This window comes from Malaya genurostris, chromosome 1 (assembly GCF_030247185.1).
Source record: "Malaya genurostris strain Urasoe2022 chromosome 1, Malgen_1.1, whole genome shotgun sequence".
NCBI lineage: Eukaryota > Metazoa > Arthropoda > Insecta > Diptera > Culicidae > Malaya > Malaya genurostris.
In genome coordinates this window covers 6,033,332-6,051,138 of record NC_080570.1, presented here as the reverse complement: position 1 = coordinate 6,051,138, position 17,807 = coordinate 6,033,332, and the positions used below count along the sequence as shown (strand labels likewise).

The window sequence follows — 17,807 nt, the reverse complement described above, 5'->3', positions numbered from 1 at the left end:
CACCAATACGTTCCATCAGTGTAACCGAGAACTGATGAAAATGGGCAAAGCGTTCTAAAAAAAATAGGTACGCTTCATGCCTCTTAAGCTACTGAAGGGGAATCTTCAAGCTTGGGAACACGCTTTCATCCATTTCAGTCACACCAATCCTGCATAAACAAAATTTTTCTTGATATCTGATTAACTTTGCAATCATATTCAAGAAAAAGGCCACCTAATTTACTTGAGTATCATGATATCTTACAAAAAAAAAAGATTCACAAAACTTCGATATTTGGGTGCTATGTTTTGTAATATTTGATATTTTCTTCGCAAAATTAAGTTCAACTAGTAGGTACTTATAAACGGAGTAATCAAAAATGAATTGGTATTCTAGCTGTAGAATTTAAGCTGTAGTAAAACAAACCAATCACAAAATGCGAAACACACGGAAAAAAATCAGCTTGAAAACAGAAGCGCTGCACGCCCCTAATTTATTGAGTTTGATGGTGCTTTGGAATCGCAAAAGAGCATTCATCATTTTTAGATTCACAAAGTTTGACTGGATATCTTATGATTTTGGTAATCCAATTCTAGAAAATGCCCAAAACTAGTTGTAATTCTATAAAGTCTGCGATAATATTTCTAAAAGTTAGCAGTTTTTGCGCATTATTGTAGTGTCTTGATTTCAATAGAATTTATTCAGTCATTCCGAAAGTTAAGCTCTCGGTTATTCAATTCGTATACGATTTCATGAATAAACTACTAAATTGAAAAATACGATCGCAGTGATTCGAATTAACGAAGAGTAACTGAAGCATCGAATCAACGATGGAATGAATCACATAAACAAACTAAAAATCTTCGTTCACAAAATAGAATTCAAGAAAATAGGGACGCTGCATGTCTCCCCCATATTAACTGAATCTTGCGCTTGTGAAAAAACTTTTCAATATCATGATACTAAGCGACAGCATTTTCACATCTTTTCTAATCATTGCTACTTGATAAAAAAATAGGCGTTTTCGTAAAAAATATAGTAAAACAAACCAATCACCAAACACGAAATGCATGGCCAAATGATCTAAACATTTGGATTGTTGCATGCTCCCTTTTCGGTCTTAATAGTGTTTCACGATAAAAACTATTTCAAAAAATGTGACAAAACTGGAAAATTGAACGGCATTCAACCATGTTTAATGCTCGCGACACCTCTGTGTTTTTACTTTAAAACATTTGGTTTTCACTTCGCGAAGTCAAGCCAAACTAAGGCTATTGTACCAACAGTCATCTCGTCACTTTCAATTTATAAATTGTGATAAAATTGGATACAATAAGCTGGCTAAAATAAATTCGAAATATATCAGTTCGATTAGAATTATAGTGGAACAAACCGAAAAAATCGAATACGATTGTCATGGCAAAATGGTCTAAACATATTAGATGCGCTGCATGTCCCCTAAGTGACTGTGCTTTTGATGGTACTTTGAAAGATAACGACTGTATCATTCCAGATGAAAAAATAAATTTGTATTAACATTTAAACAAATTTTCGAATCAGTTTTAGAAATTCTTTAAAATGGATTAAGCCTTGGAAGGTTTTTTTAGATTGCGATTATTTTTCAAAGAATATCGAACAAAGCTTGTTGTTCGATATTCTTTGGAAAATATTTTTTATTGCAATACTGTAGTGTCCTAGTTCTATAGAAATTCTCCCGCAATCGCCAACCTAATTTACTCTTTGTTCTCGCTGGATAATGATTAAAAATTTGTGAAATGTCTCTTCCGTTGCTCTTTATCATCAGTTTGGTTAAAATTCAAGTAAATCGAACTTATCACCAAATACGAAATCTATAGCCAAGCGATCCAAAATTTAGGGGCGCTGCATGCCCCCTAAATTCGTTTAAAGAACAATGAGCCAAACTTTAATATCTAACGACACTGTCATTTTCATAATATATTCCATTCTTTTTGCGTATTTAGCGATTTACTTGCTAAGTTTCGAGGCCAAAACAAGAAACCAAAATAGATGTCCCCAATAAAAAGCTTGTGTTGGAACCAGATCAGATCAAAAAGGTCTCAAATGATCATACCATTGATCAAAGAATCCAGCAAAGTTGGTTCCCGCAAGATTCCGGTATGGTTCGGTTTTCCCAAGTGGATCCCAATGTTTACACTTGCTTGATAAAAGACGGTTACAAACAACCATCCGGGAAATACCGTATGTTGTTACTTAGAGTAGGACTCAATTTCCTGTCATGTTGAACGATATCACCGATCGTGATGATTCATGTCTGGGTCGTCCCAAACTCGATATCGAAAGACACTCATTCGCAGTGACAGACGGAAAACAAAGAAACTTCCCCAAGTCAATACTCGCCAGAACACGAAGATAATTATCTTCTGTTATCTAACACTGATAGTGACAATAATAATTCACACTATAAAATGCTAGCTATCCTCTTTGGAACGACATCATTCGCAAACAGTTCTTCGAAGATAGAACAGGTTTTGAGCACTGTGGAACATGAAGTTACAAGTTTGGTTATTTGCGACCGTGATTGGAGCGGTGCTTTATTTGGTAGAGGCTCGTCCAGGTCGTTCCGATATACGGGAAGAAGTAGAGGCAGCCATCGCTAACGGCCAGCGTCCTCATCTGCCCGAGGAATTTCGTGGTGATTTGAAGGAGTTCAAGGCCGGGCACAAACAGCGATTCGAGAGATTCTTGAACTTGCTCCCGGAAGATGTACGTCAAGAAGTGGAAGCCATTTTTCAAGCCGCCATCGCCAATGGAGAGCGTCCTCAAGTACCGCAGGAGCTTCGTGATCAGATTCGAGAGCATTTGAAGGAGTTCAAAGTTGGACACAAACAGCGATTCGAGAGATTTTTGAACCTGTTGCCGGAGGATCTTCGTCAAGAAGTGGAAGCCATTTTCCAGGCAGCCATCGCCAATGGAGAGCGTCCTCAAGTACCGGAGGAGCTTCGTGATCAGATTCGAGAGCATTTGAAGGAGTTCAAGAATGGACACAAACAGCGATTCGAGAAATTCTTGAACCTGCTTCCAGAGGATCTTCGTCAAGAAGTGGAAGCCATTTTCCAGGCAGCCATCGCCAATGGAGAGCGTCCTCAAGTACCGGAGGAGCTTCGTGATCAGATTCGAGAGCATTTGAAGGAGTTCAAGAACGGACACAAACAGCGATTCGAGAAATTCTTGAACTTGCTCCCGGAGGATCTTCGTCAAGAAGTGGAAGCGATTTTCCAGGCAGCCATCGCCAATGGAGAGCGCCCTCAAGTACCGGAGGAGCTTCGTGATCAGATTCGAGAGCATTTGAAGGAGTTCAAGAACGGACACAAACAGCGATTCGAGAAATTCTTGAACTTGCTCCCGGAGGATCTTCGTCAAGAAGTGGAAGCGATTTTCCAGGCAGCCATCGCCAATGGAGAGCGCCCTCAAGTACCGGAGGAGCTTCGTGATCAGATTCGAGAGCATTTGAAGGAGTTCAAGAACGGACACAAACAGCGATTCGAGAAATTCTTGAACTTGCTCCCGGAGGATCTTCGTCAAAAAGTGGAAGCGATTTTCCAGGCAGCCATCGCCAATGGAGAGCGTCCTCAAGTACCGGAGGAACTTCGTGATCAGATTCGAGAGCATTTGAAGGAGTTCAAGAACGGACACAAACAGCGATTCGAGAAATTCTTGAACTTGCTCCCGGAGGATCTTCGTCAAGAAGTGGAAGCGATTTTCCAGGCAGCCATCGCCAATGGAGAGCGTCCTCAAGTACCGGAGGAACTTCGTGATCAGATTCGAGAGCATTTGAAAGAGTTTAAGGATGGGCACAAACAGCGATTCGAGAAATTTTTGAACTTGTTGCCGGAAGATCTACGTCAAGAAGTGGAAGCCATTTTCCAGGCAGCCATCGCCTATGGAGAGCGTCCTTAAGTACCGGAGGAACTTCGTGATCAGATCCATCAACATATTTCTAATTTTGTGAACTAAATTTTGAAACTGATTTAATGTTATTGTAATAAATGTTGTTGTATACAGAATTCTTTTACCCAATGTTTTTTTAGTTCTATCAAATAACCGTAAAGAGTCCAGATTCTTGATCCGAAACTATATTAAAAAATTCCACACTGAGTGAGAAGTGTTAGAAGCAAACAAACAACGTTAAAAATACGGTGAAAATAGTGTACTTCCTAGAAAGTTCATGTGTGTGTGTTCCAGTGCTAATCGCCGGACAGTGACTCCTTCATTATCAAGCATCGCGCTGTGCACGTCAAAGACCAGAATAACTGACTGACTGACTGATCGAAATTCTCCGTCGGCGTCGACGAAATTTTGTTTACCCGTTTCTCGCCCTTTGCAGGACTCAGTTTCCGTTGTTACGGTTGCTGGTGGTGCTTCGGATGATGCCGCTCGACCATCATGGCCCCTAGCGGATGGCTTGACTAGCGGAGGATATTCAGCGAGAAGAATGGATGTTCCGGTGAGTGTTGGACATTTTTTTTTTGCTTTCTTTCTATGATTATTCGGTTTTCAGTTGAATTTCTTCGTTCTGAGTTTTTGAGTGGGCTGACAAACATCGAAGAGTTTGCGATGTAATTGAAACGTTTCGATGACTGTTGTTCTTGTTCATGTGGGCAATGTAGCCTATTTAGGTCGGTATGAAAGAATAACTAAAATTAAAAACAAATTTAAGGAAAACCAAAAATAAAAAAAGAAACTTGCTTTCCTCGTGTGATTCCGAGTTCTTCTTCGCTGTCTACTGAAATCATTTCAATCCGTTTCGTTGCTCGGAAAGCCACGGAAATAATTCGTCAATCTGGCATCAAATCCCGAGCTGCTCATCTCGAAAATACCACACACGTGGAGACCCATAACTTTCTGGTGTTGTTGCCCATAAAAGCCGGGGTCTGTTTTCTCGATTGCTGTCTGTCGGTCGGTCGGTATTCAGATCACTTCCCATCTCGTCGCCGTCGCATCATGCAAGCAATGCAATGCAGACAATTTAGGTACATAAACGTTTAAGATCTTATCGCAGAACTTGAATCTTTCCGCATGCCGCGGCGCTGAATCCCGCCATCATCCAATGAGCTCAAGTGTGGACACTTACAAAGTGCGTGCACGCATGGAACTCGATCGACGAACTGGTGAAGTGCTTCTTCAAGACGAATAAATGCCACACTTAACCGCTTGACCACACACACGGGCACGGGCACACGAAAGGGCAAAGTTTTTACGGATATTTTTAGTATCGAAAAGGTCACTCAACTTCGGTTTTGTTCTGTACGCTTTTGGTATTTGAGGGTTAAGAAAATCCAGAAAAACACCACTGCCAAAACTGAACTGATATCCGCGTGGACTGCCTGCAAAACTCTCACTTTCGACATCCGTCAATGCCTACTTCGATCGTCGCGAAGGCATGATGGTTCCGCAAACAACAACCATATTGAACCACACATGTTCGATCAAGGCTTGCTGCGATGATGATAATGATGATGATGATGATGGTGGTGCAACTGTGCAAAGGCCGCCTCGTCATCGAGCGGAGCAAACGAAAGAGACTCATGTTCGCGCATAAGACTCTCTCACATAATCGGTTTGATTTGATGGGATGTTGAAAGATTTCGTTGTCGAAAGCCTCCGTTGTGGCTTATCAACCTGTGCGGATCTGTTTGCCAAACAAACCGAGTGCTTCTTGTTTCGAACGAACGAAACTGCAATGTAGGTGGTCTTTCCCTTCCTCAACCCTCCCTCCCAGTCCCCTTTTCAACAAGGTTTCGGTGGTTTCTGCGAATGGTGCCATAGTGCGGTGACGATCAACTGTTCAGCAGTAAGCTGCTGGGAACACCCTTACCGAACTGACCAGTCTTCTTATCGTTGCTGTTTTTGGGTTGAGCCTTGATTTTAGTGATCATCTATTATTTCACGTGTTTCGTTCTATTTTCCAATAGTTTTTGGGATTTTGTTTCACTGTATTTCGAAAACCAATGGAAAAATAATATTTCTAAATCTAAATTAACGATTGTTTAGTCTTTGATCAATTTTTATAGAAATTGTGTCATTAATTATCGTCGTAATTTTATGACACAAAATTTAAAATAAACCTCAGTCATTTTCTTGTTTCGTGACCCTTATTTTTAAATGTGTCAATTCATCAATTTAAACTAAAAACAATATATTCCAATTCATAGAACAGATTTTAAGTGTCTCGTTCAAACATTCAAAGCCGAATTGTTTTACCCTGAAAGCATTCAATGCAAGTTAATTTAACATCTGAAAAATGTTCTTCTTCGACAAACGGTTGATATAGTGGACGAAGGACTCAAGGAGCAAGGAGAGGATGCTTTTTTTCCAAATTGAGTAGAAGTTGTGCTGAACATTTTCTTTATTTAACTTATTTTCAGAAATACAATTTACAAAACAATCAAGGTATTGATCGTTGCTTTATACACAACTTGACCACCTTTCTGACAATTGATGGATACCATGCCAATAGAAATGTTCGTCTTTTGAATCAAACCAATCAGACACCCAATTTTAGAACTCTTCGTAGTCATCGAAGTGCTGCTCTGTCAATGTGTGGCGATGAAAACTAATGTTAATCGGAAGGGGCCCAATCCTGGTGAATACGGTGCGTGGGTTAGTAGCTCCCAGTCAAGTGCTTTGATTGTATCCTAAAGCGGTTTTGCTTAGTGTGCCGGCGCATTGTCGTGTAACAAAATTCGTGGTTCAAATTGATATTTTGTTGTCTGCAGAGATTATTTATTAACACTTTCATCAGGTTTTAGAAGCTCATGATTTACCACACCTTTCTGATCTCAACAAACACAGCGCATTACCTTCTTACCGAATCGATCTGGTTTTGCAGTCGACGTTTCGTGCCTTTAAGCAACAGTCTTTTTAGGGTTTTCAACAGTCTTTCATTCAATTCATGTGGTACCCATTTTACACACTTTCGAACTTTTCCCATAGCTTTTAAGCGGTCATAAATTGTTTGCTGTGAAACATTTAACATCGTTTTTGACTAGAAGTATCATCTTCATCCAATATTGCTTGCAATTCGGCGTCTTCAAACTTTTGTTAATGGTCTTCCGCGTTCTTCATTTTTCACCTTAAAATCATTATCTTCGTAAAAAGCAAAGTCTTGGCATTACATTCCTTTGGTGGAATTTGGCCTTTCTATTTCAACAGACTTCGCAGCCGATTCTTAGTGTACAGAATCATTGCATGGCTAGTACTATGGATCCTACTGACACTAGGAATCCTTCCAGCGTCCTATGCATTGAACCGCCAACCCGGGACATCATTATGCCAGAATACGCATTCGATGCGACTATGCAACATTCGACATTTTCAACATGATGAAAATATGACATTATTTGTTCAATGACTTGATGTATATAAAATATATTTGGTGGATATGATACTACATAGAATGAGAAGTTTCATTTTGATGCACTTTGAAAAGAAAAAGATTTGTCAAGGCCTTCAAAACAGGCGTCCATTTCTGCAATTACCTCAGCATTCGACGAAAATTCCTTTCTCTGAAGAAACATTTTTGGGTTTGGAGATAGATAATAGTCGCTGGGGGCCAGGTCTGGACAATACGGGGGATTGTGGACCAATCATTCAATTTCACCGTTGCTTTTTTATCAGGACGTGAAACTCGTCTTTTTCCATAGCTTGATAAAAAACAGAACTCGTCTGACACGATCGGCTGTTATTCAACCACCAGTGGATAGATTGTCATGAAATTTGGTATCTGGGCCATCTAGAGGCTTGTTTTCAACAAAAAATACACACGGTTCGAAACTATTCACGTCTTTTCTGTGAGCGTCCGGGACTTATCATTCCATGAAGTACCAACCAAACAAAAAAAAATTAAGCTCGTTCACACCAAATGTTCATTATCGACACATTTGTATCTTAACACTCATTTCATATCAGGTAGATGAAATAAATTTTATCTGTAAAATTTGCATTCCGTTGATTGTCTTCAGGCTCTGTGATCTTCGTTGAAATTTCTTTCGGCCAAATGTAATCCAGTGAATTCCCTCTAGCTGAAATGACACATGAAGTGGTTTTCGGCGAAATGACACTCGGTGAATCGGTTTTCGGAGATATGGCATTCATTGAAATGCTTCTCAATTAATCTTCTTCCGGAGAAATGATAATCTGTGAAATAAATTAGTCCAACGTCTACTCAGTAAAGTTACATTCCTTGAATTGTCTTGAGGCTCAATGAAATTCATTGAAATATCTCTCGACAAAATGACTTTCGGGGAATTGTCTGTCCGTCGAAGTCGATAAATTGTTTTTCAGTAAATACTTCTTTCGGCGAAATAACATTCCGTGAATTGTCTTATATTTTTCAGTGAACCTTTTTCGAAATTTTTTTAATCTTCTTCCGGAGAAATGACATTCGGTGAAATAATTTAATTTGAAGCATCGTATTACAACCTATTTCAATGTTTTCTCCAACTTCTAGAAAATTTTTCGAGCAAACCGAGAACATGAAATTTGGGCAAAAGTTTGTCTAAAAATTAGAAATAAATCGATGAAATACCTTTCTGCTAAATAACATTCAGAAATTATTTCGGTTTTGAGCGATGAACAAAATGATACTCATCGAAATAAAATTCGATGAAATGGCATTCCGAGAAATATCATTCGGCGAAATGATCCTCAGGTAAATGTCTTTCGATGAAATGACATTCGGTGAATTGTCTTTCGGTGAAATGGCTGGCATCCGGTTTAAATATCTTGACAAAAAAGAGTTCGACGAAAAGTGTTGCTTTTAATTACGTTTCGTCTTCGACTCGTCGTCAGTGCCGAGTAGTTCAAATTGAACTGCTTAATGCAAAAAAACTTAGACAGTTCAATTTAAACCGCTAAGTAAAGTTAACACTATTCGCGAAACACTTTTTTATATTGCGCCGAAGCGCAATGTTTTTTTCTGACGTCTCGAAGGAAATGAATGGGCAACTGAAATGCCCAAAATTAATTGTAATTTGATAAAGTCTGCGATTTCAAGAACTACTAAATAATATACTAAACTACTAAATTGAAAAACAGGATCGCAGGGATTCGAATTAGCGAAGAGTAACTGATGCATCGAATCAATGATCGAATGAATCACATAAACAAACTAAAAATCTTTGTTGACAAATTATATTCTAGAAAATAGGGAAGCTGCATGTCCCACAAATTAACTGAATCATACACTTGCGAAAAAACTTTTTAAAAATATAATACTAAGCGACATCATTTTTGTATCTTTTTCAATCATTGCTACTACATTTTTAAACTAGGCGTGTTCATAAATCACCAAATACGAAATTTCAGTGATACGACACTCGATGAATTATCTTTCAGCGAAATTACATAAGTTGATATGATCAAATGTTTCGCTACCTTATGCCACTCGACGAAATTTCATTCTTAATTATAGAGCATTTTTACGAATTGTTTTGATTGAATGACAATTTGTTTCTAGTTGAACAATATTCGGTGAAATGTTTTCCGGATTGAAAAAGATTCCATGATTTGACCGCCGGTTGAATGATATTCAGAGGAATGGCTTTGAAATTTTCTAAATTTCCATTCGTTGAATTGTGTTTCTCTCTTCCGGTGAATTGATTTTCGGCTAAAAGACGTTCGGTGGAATAAATTGCCCATATTTCTTCGAAAAGAAGGTTTCATGATGTATGTTTCAGATGAATACTGAAATATCTTTCGGCGAAGTGGTGTTCAGTAAATTGTTTTCCGACGAAATGACATTGTCATTGCATTGTCATTCGACGAAAAAAAAAAGAAAATTTGATAAATTGTCTTGCTGTGAAATGATGTTCGATGAAAACGTCTCGGTAAGATGCCTTTTCGGCGAATTGTTTTTTTTTATTCGACGAATCGTTATTCGAATGTTTTACCGAAGCGGCTCTCAGTACATTTCTTCTGGTGAAAAAAACAAAAAATTATAAGCAGACATTCGTTGAAATAACGTTCGATGAACGATTTTTGTCGGTGTGGTAACGATATTGATGGGCAAAATAGTTCATTTCGAAGAACATTTGTTCTTCAGAGCAAATAATTATATTTCGTAGGTCAAAAACTCGTTAATAGTGAATGCAGTAACTTTTTTACATGTATTTAAAGTAGCAAACGTGCAAACGTTTTGTACCGGTTTTCAAAGGTCGCTAAATATATACGATTTCTACTACATTCTTAAAAATTATGATCGTATTGAATGTTTTTATACAGTTATTAATACACTTTCTAATAAATTTCAATTACGTTTTAAACGTATTTTTTTTTCTTTTAAAAAGAATAGAAAACTATCTGTCCTCGGCATCTTATTACATGGAATGAACAGTCCCGGGCCTCTCAGAAAAAAGAACCTCTAGATGACCCAATATCAAATTTCATGACAATCTATCCACCAGTGGTTGAATAACAGCCGATCGTGTCAGACGAGTTCTAGTTTTCACCGAACTATTGCATAAAAGTAACGGTGAAATTAAATGATTTGCGTCCACCATCCCCCGTACTCTCCAGAACTAGCCCCCAGCGACTATTATCTATTTCCGAACCTGAAAAGGTTTCTACAGGGAAAAAAAAATTCGTCGACTGCTGAAGGTCATTGCAGAAACGGAAGCCGCCTGTTTTGAAGGCCTTCACAAATTTTATTGTTTTTCAAATGGCATCAACATGTTGGAGAAACCGATGGGTCAAGTGTATTGCTCTAGACGGAAATTATACTGAAAAATAAAAAAGTTTTCACCGTAAAAAATCGACTTTATTTTTGTTAAACCCGGGATTTCTCATTTCATGTAGTAGAGCTGAATCAGTGTGACTTATTCAATATATTGTTAAATAAAAGATAAGAAAAATTGAAAACTATCGTTCTTCAACAAAGAACTGTTGTTTCCTCATCTTTCCGGATGAATTACTTCTGTTGAACCATTCGCGAACGGATTTCTCATCTCTAGGTAATGAATTGAATGCCATTTGGTAAAACGGCAGATCGTAAAATGTCTTTCGATGAAATGAAATTCGGCAGAATGTATTTTTGATTAAACGATATTCATTCGGCGAAAGATCGGTACGACATGCCGTTCGTCGAGTTGACTATTGGATGCCATTTGATAAAATGTTTAGGCGAAACGATTTTTTTTCCTCCGTAATGAAAATCAGTTAAACATTTCGGCAAAATGGTCTTCTGTGTGATAAATTTTTCTTTGAATTTGATTCCGTGTGAAAAGACATTCGGTAAATTGTCTTTCCGCAAAATGACTCATCTTCCATAAAAACTCGCATGATATAACTGAGGTTTTTTTTACGCGGGAGATACGACAAAAAAAACCGCGCAATTTCAAAAATCCGTTAAAAAAACCGCATACCTATAAATGAAATTTTGTTGCCGAATGTTTTCAAAAATTTATGGAACATCCCGACAAAAATTTTGAGATTTCCAAAATCGAAGAAAAATTTTGATACCCAATGTCTTAAAAATCCATGAAACGTCAATATTTGATATAATCTCGAAAAATATTTTTTTGAAAAATGAACATGAGCATGAACATTAGCGAGGCACCTCTCGCCGATGACAACGCAAATAGGTGAATAATTTGTTGCTAAATAGTTGCTTATTAGTAACGGCAATTTCCAATTTGTTGCTCAATTTATATCTTTATTTTGTTGAGTACTTCGTTTAGTTCATATAAAGTTAGCGCAGCCCCTCATAAATATGCTTCAAAACAAATCGAAGCCCAATGAAAATTTTGATGCTGATTTGTTGCAAATTAGTTACGGTAATTTTGAATTTGTCGCTCAATTTTTTTTTCCATCCTTTTGAGTACTTTACTAAGTTCACATAAAATTAGCAAAGTACTCAAAAAAATAGAAAAAAATTTGAGCAACAAATCCATAAGTACCGTAACTAGTTAGTAACAAATTAGCAACAAATTATTCACCGATTTGCGTTATCATCGGCGAAAAATGCCTCGCTGAGTTCTTGCTCATAAAATAAACAAAGGATTGATTTGAAAAATATTTCAGGATAACAACAAATTTCGATGTTTCATGCATTTCTAAGACAAAACCAAGAAAACTGCGTAAAAAATCAATCATTTCACTCTTGAAATTTCATGGGAAAATATGTTTCATGATTTCGTGATTTTTTCTCATGGCTCTGGCAATGGATTTTTATCCGTGTGATTTTATTATCGGCAATCACCATTCTTGTGATTTGCATTTTGTTTTCGAAATTATGAATCTACTCAATTTTCTCTGAGAGTCCACATCGACTGCTGTTTATCTTCGCAAGCCCCACTGGAACTACTTTTCTCTCTCTTTCTCTCTCTCTCTCTCTCTCTCTCTCTCTCGCTCTCCAGACATCAGCAGTCTATAAAAAACATAAATGATCCGTCAGCGATAAATATTATTATGTTGTAACTCACCGACGCATTCTCGTGGGTGGTGGGTGGCGAGGACGGGAAGCAAAGTTTTAACCGGTCGCGGGAATCCAACTAAATTCGAAAAGTGCATCTGCATCATCTGTACTCGCACACCCCCCGGTTTTTTTTGTTCTTTTCCGATTTGGTGCGGGAAAAATAGTAGTAGGCCATGCCGTGGAAGAAAGTGAATGATCATAAAAACAAAGGTGATGAGACACAGAGTGCATTCCGCCTGTCTATCTGTCTTCCGTGCAGTGGCGGCGGCAGCAGCAGTTCTTTGGCGAGAGGCTGCATCACACGACGACGACGACGACGAGGAGGAGGAAATGACTTTTTCCTTGTTTACCGATCTTTAAATCTAAATGGAAATGGTGCTACCGAATGCCGCGCTTGGATGTTCCTCCCGACGATGCTGTTTACAAATCGAGTCATTTTTCTAACCTCAAAAAAAAAACGAACATAAGACATGGAAAGAAACATGGAGCGGTGACGAGAAACACGTGTTCGGGAGGTTAATCCAATTTGTTTCACATGGATTTTTGTTTCTTTTTCGTTCTGGTTTTGCTTCGATCAATATTCGTGATGATTGGCGTAGGACGGGAGTTTCTTATCGTTAGTCCCGTCCTTCAATCCCAGCTCGGTTATTAGTCTGCGTGTCGACTAAGCGTGCTCAAAATTTATTACTCGAAAAAACTGACTGCTGCTTATCAGGTACGTAAATCAGTGGCGTAGGCAGAAGGGGGAGGGTTCATTTTAAGCTTTGGGGTTTTCTTCCTCGCTACGCTCTCACCGGTCGTATCGCAAATGTGTTTTTCTGGCTCGAACACAAACTGATAACAACGTTCGGACTTTTTGGCCGATTTGCCTGTGCGCCTGTAGTGTGGAATGTGCCGAATGTCAGTCCGTTTGGTCGCGGTGTCATCATCGCCTCTTTTAAACTCAGAACGAAGAACCCTTTTGTGAACCCAAAAGGGCGTTTGTTTTTTTGTGTCTTAACCTATAATCATAGCTAACAAAAAGAAATGCCCACGTTTCAGCCCAAGTCCCGCTACACGGACACCTCGTACCTGATCTTCCAGCAGCTGAAGGAAGGTGGACTGCAGTGTGCCTTCCCGGTCATCTACGAACTGCTGCATCCGGGCAGTAAATTTCCAGCAAGAACCGATGAACTTCCGGCCGGGGTGGAACCGCTCAGTGAACCGGGTGCGATCGGTAAGAATGGCAAAAAAGCGACCGGTCAGTACAAATCCCGGGATAGTCGGAAATCTTCCGGCAGTGGAATCCCACGCAAACAGAGCAAAATTGCGGAGAAACGAAAGAACCGTCGCAGTCTGGAGCTGAAAGCCGTCGAAGAGGCTAGCCGCGAGGAGGAAGATGGAATCAGTGTTACCAAAGAATCCCTGACCGTCGTCGATGGAACCACGGATGACGAGAAAAAAGTGCAAGTGTGTGATTTGTCCGCGGGGGGAAGTGGTTCGAGTGACGTTCGGCATGTGAGCGTTATCAGCAGCGGTGACGAGCAGTGTTGTGTGGTGCAGAAAGATATCCAGGTGGCGGTGGATTTTCACCATCGGCCAAATTCCGAAGTCGAACCGGGCAGTAGTAGCCGGGTTAGTGCAGTAGTGGAAGAAACCAATAACAACGATGTGAAGTGTAGATCGCAGAACGCAGAACGTCTACCGCAGCCGGAGCAAAGTGACGCGGGTGAATCGGATGCGGAATCGGTCCGGACGGTGACTCCCGGTGGAGTAGTAGTGGATGGTGCGATTTTGGTGAAAGCACCCAGTGTTCAAATTCGACGGAAGCAGTATCTGTACGAGCCACCGTACCTGACCGGATCCGAGTACAGCGAGTCGGATTTTACCGATACGGCCAGCAGTGTCGGCGAATTCGACGATACGGTGGCCGAATATGCTCGGGTGGAACTTGAAAAGGTAGGTGGCATTGCGGAATAGACAAAAAATGTGACCTAATCGGTAAAAATAAATTTCTAATGACAACTGACTGATGTTGTGTGATAAGAAGTGCGGAATAGATTCATCGCTTTGGAGATACCAGCGGTTGTTGCTCCAACGATTTTGACAGTCTGTTTGGTTTTTAACTAGTTTTATTTCTAATTTTCTAAAGTCCTACCCGTAAGTTACTGTTTACCGAATATCGCACTTTCCTATACGATTCAGAGTCTCTAATAATCAAAATTTTTTCGAATACTTTTATTCATGATGCCAAAAATTGATCATTGTTTTGGAAATGATCCCCCTTCACTTTGGAAACGTACCCATTTTTGGAAACGATCCGCTTTTTTTGCAATATAAGATATGATGCCAAAGCATTACATCAATCGAGGAAGGCCATGACTTCTTTTGACAGCCGATTATGTACTGCCAGTAGGGATGGCGATTTTTTTCGAAATACTCGATTATTCAATCGTCGAATATTATTTTTTTAATCTAATCGATTAAATTTTAATCGATTACCAGAGTTATTGGTCGATTACTCGATTAATTATTCGATTGTTAGTATTGGACTTTTCGTATTATTCGATTAGTTAAATAATCGAACATTAGTTTCAAACCAATCGATTAAATTTCAGTCGATTTCTCAGTCATTCGATCGGCATTCCGAAATCCCTAATCTAGGCTCACAAACTGTCTCATCGAAATAGACACTTGAGTTGAACAACGAAAAGTTGTAAATAAATACATATTTAGAATTGTGCAATCAAATAAGTAGTCACCAAATAGATCGTTTGGCTAATGTGTTTAATAAAGGATTTGTGAACTACTAAATTACTTTTTCTAACTTTTGTTCCATTTTGTCTTCTGTTCTTTTGATCCGAGAGGCGAATCTCAAATAACTCGATATTTTCACAGAATAGTTTTAATGTTTGCATTAAAAACACCCTATAACTTTAAAAATTCTTTTGATCCGAGAGGCGAATCTCAAATAACTCGATATTTTCACAGAATAGTTTTAATGTTTGCATTAAAAACACCCTATAACTTTAAAAATTCGTTGGAAAAAGTGATTAAAAAATACATAAAGCAGACTATTTGGGACTCAGCTAGGAAAAGCATTCAATATCATTTAATACCAATTCAATTAAAATTGATATCATCTAGAATATCTACTAAAATCTACCGGAAATTCGATGTTTCCCTAAATTTTTAAAACACTAAGTAATTTGGTGCTTGACGAGGAAGGTAAAGCATCGTCTAGGAATGCTACGAAAAATGCAAAATACATCTAGTATTTTTCATAACAATAAATTTAGCTTGAAACGAACTAAAATTTGTGTAAATAAATTATTTCAAACTTATTGAATTTATCTTTGAAAAATTGTATTTTCACAGAAATTGAAAAATATTGAAATCATTTGACACATAGTAAGAACTTGCGATAAGAGAATTTTCTTTACGTTTCGTCTTCGACTCGTTAGTGAATCATAATTTATGTGCATAAGAAAAAGGGCTCTGAAAATAGTACAAAAATAAATATTAAAAATAACCTAAAAAACTAAGGAAGAGTTGAATCGGACTAAAAATGACTGAAAAAGACAAAAAAATAAAAAGGACTAAAAAACACAAAAAAATACCATGAAACTAAAAAAAGACTAAAAGACTGAGAGGACTAAAACGACTTCATAAAGCTACAAAAGACAAAAAATACTAAAACAGACTAAAAAAAACTAAAGAAACTAAAAGGACTAAAAAAACTAAACAGACTAAAAAAACGAAAGAAAAGACTGAAAAAAGACAAAAAATACTAAAAAATGTTGAAAAGACTAAAAATATCTGCAAAAAGAGTGAAATACTAAAAAAGACTTGAAAAGACTAAAAAAGACTGAGAAGAAGAAAGTCTAAATAAGACTAGAAAAATTAAAAATGACTAAAAAACCAAAAAGATTAAAGAGAACTAAAAATACTAAAAGGATTAGAAACAATAAGAAAGACTAAAAAGACTAAGGAAGTCTAAAAAAGACTAAAATAACGTAAAAAAACCAAATAGACCTAATAATGCTACAAAAGACAACAAGACTAAAAATGCTAAAAAAGATTAAACATCCATATCGAACAAAAGAACTAAAAAGACTAAATAAAATTAAAACGACTAAGAAATACAAAAAAAGACTAAAAGAAACAAAAAAGAATAAAATGGAAAAGGACTTAAAAATACTAAAAATGATGGAAAGACTAAGAAAGACTAATAAAAACTAAAACTTAAAAAGAAAAAAAAACTAAAAATACTAAAAGGACTAAAATGACTGTAAGGACTAAAAGACTAAAAAAAATTAAAGAAATAAATAAGGTTAAAAAGGATTGAAAAGACTGAAAAGTCTGAAAAGTCTAAAAGAACTGAATAAACTTAAAAAAAGAATAAAAAAATAGTCTTTTCAATTTACCCGGTTTTAACCTAGTTACGGTCGTTCACCTGGTAAAAAATACTAGAAAAAGACTATAAAACTACTAAAAAAAACTAGAAACAGACTAAAAAGGCTGAAAAGAAAAAAAAATATCAGAAGGGAGAGTGAAATACGTAAAGAGACCTCAAAAGACTTGAAGGGTTAAAATGACTAAAAATAAAAAAAGACCAAAATAGGCTAAGAAGGACTAAAAAGACTGAAAAGACTAAAAAGTCTGAAAAGTCTAAAAGAACTGAATAAACTTAAAAAAAGAATAAAAAATAGTCTTCAATCTTTTAAACAAAAAATACTATTATTATTATTATTATATCGTTTATTTATACCCGGTTTTAACCTAGCTACGGTCGTTCACCTGGTAAAAAATACTAGAAAAAGACTATTAAACTACTAAAAAAACTAGAAACAGACTGAAAAGGCTGAAAAGAAAAAAAATATCAGAAGGAAGAGTGAAATACGTAAAGAGACCTCAAAAGATTTGAAAGGATTAAAAGGACTAAAAATAAAAAAAACACCAAAATAGGCTAAGAAGGACTAAAAAGACTGAAAAGACTAAAAAGATTCAATAAAACTTAAAAAAGACGAAAGATTAAAAATACTGAAACAACTAAAAAGATTATAAAAACCAAAATAGTAAGAAAATAGACTAGAAAAGACAAAAAAAAGACTATAAGAAACTAAAAAAAGACTAAAAAGACTGAAAAGACTTAAATGACTCAAAAAGAGTGAAATACTAAAAAGGACATAGAAATAATACAAAGACTGAAAAAGAATTAAAAAGATAAAAAGATCGAAATACTAAAGAGGACCTTAAAAGTTTAAAAAATTTTTAATCATTTTTAACTGAAAAAGATTGAAAAGAATCAAAAAGGCTAAACAAAACTAAAAAGACTAAAAGGACAAAAAAGACCAAACATATTAAAAATACTAAAAATGAAATAAAATATTA

General features: G+C 37.1%; 1 protein-coding gene across 2 annotated transcripts in view; it reads left to right on the top strand.

Annotated features, from left to right (window-relative positions):
• The window catches only part of LOC131431017 (uncharacterized), a 278,009-nt gene that overhangs the window by 53,524 nt on the left and 206,678 nt on the right, over positions 1-17,807 (top strand). The window contains exons 2-3 of one of the 2 annotated variants that reach the window (XM_058596428.1): positions 4,347-4,466; positions 13,476-14,372. The exons of the other annotated variant lie outside the window; for it this stretch is intronic. Coding sequence (XP_058452411.1) covers positions 4,455-4,466; positions 13,476-14,372 — 909 coding nt within the window. The 5' untranslated portion in view covers positions 4,347-4,454. The remainder of the gene's footprint in view (positions 1-4,346; positions 4,467-13,475; positions 14,373-17,807) is intronic. 2 annotated transcript variants of the gene reach the window in all.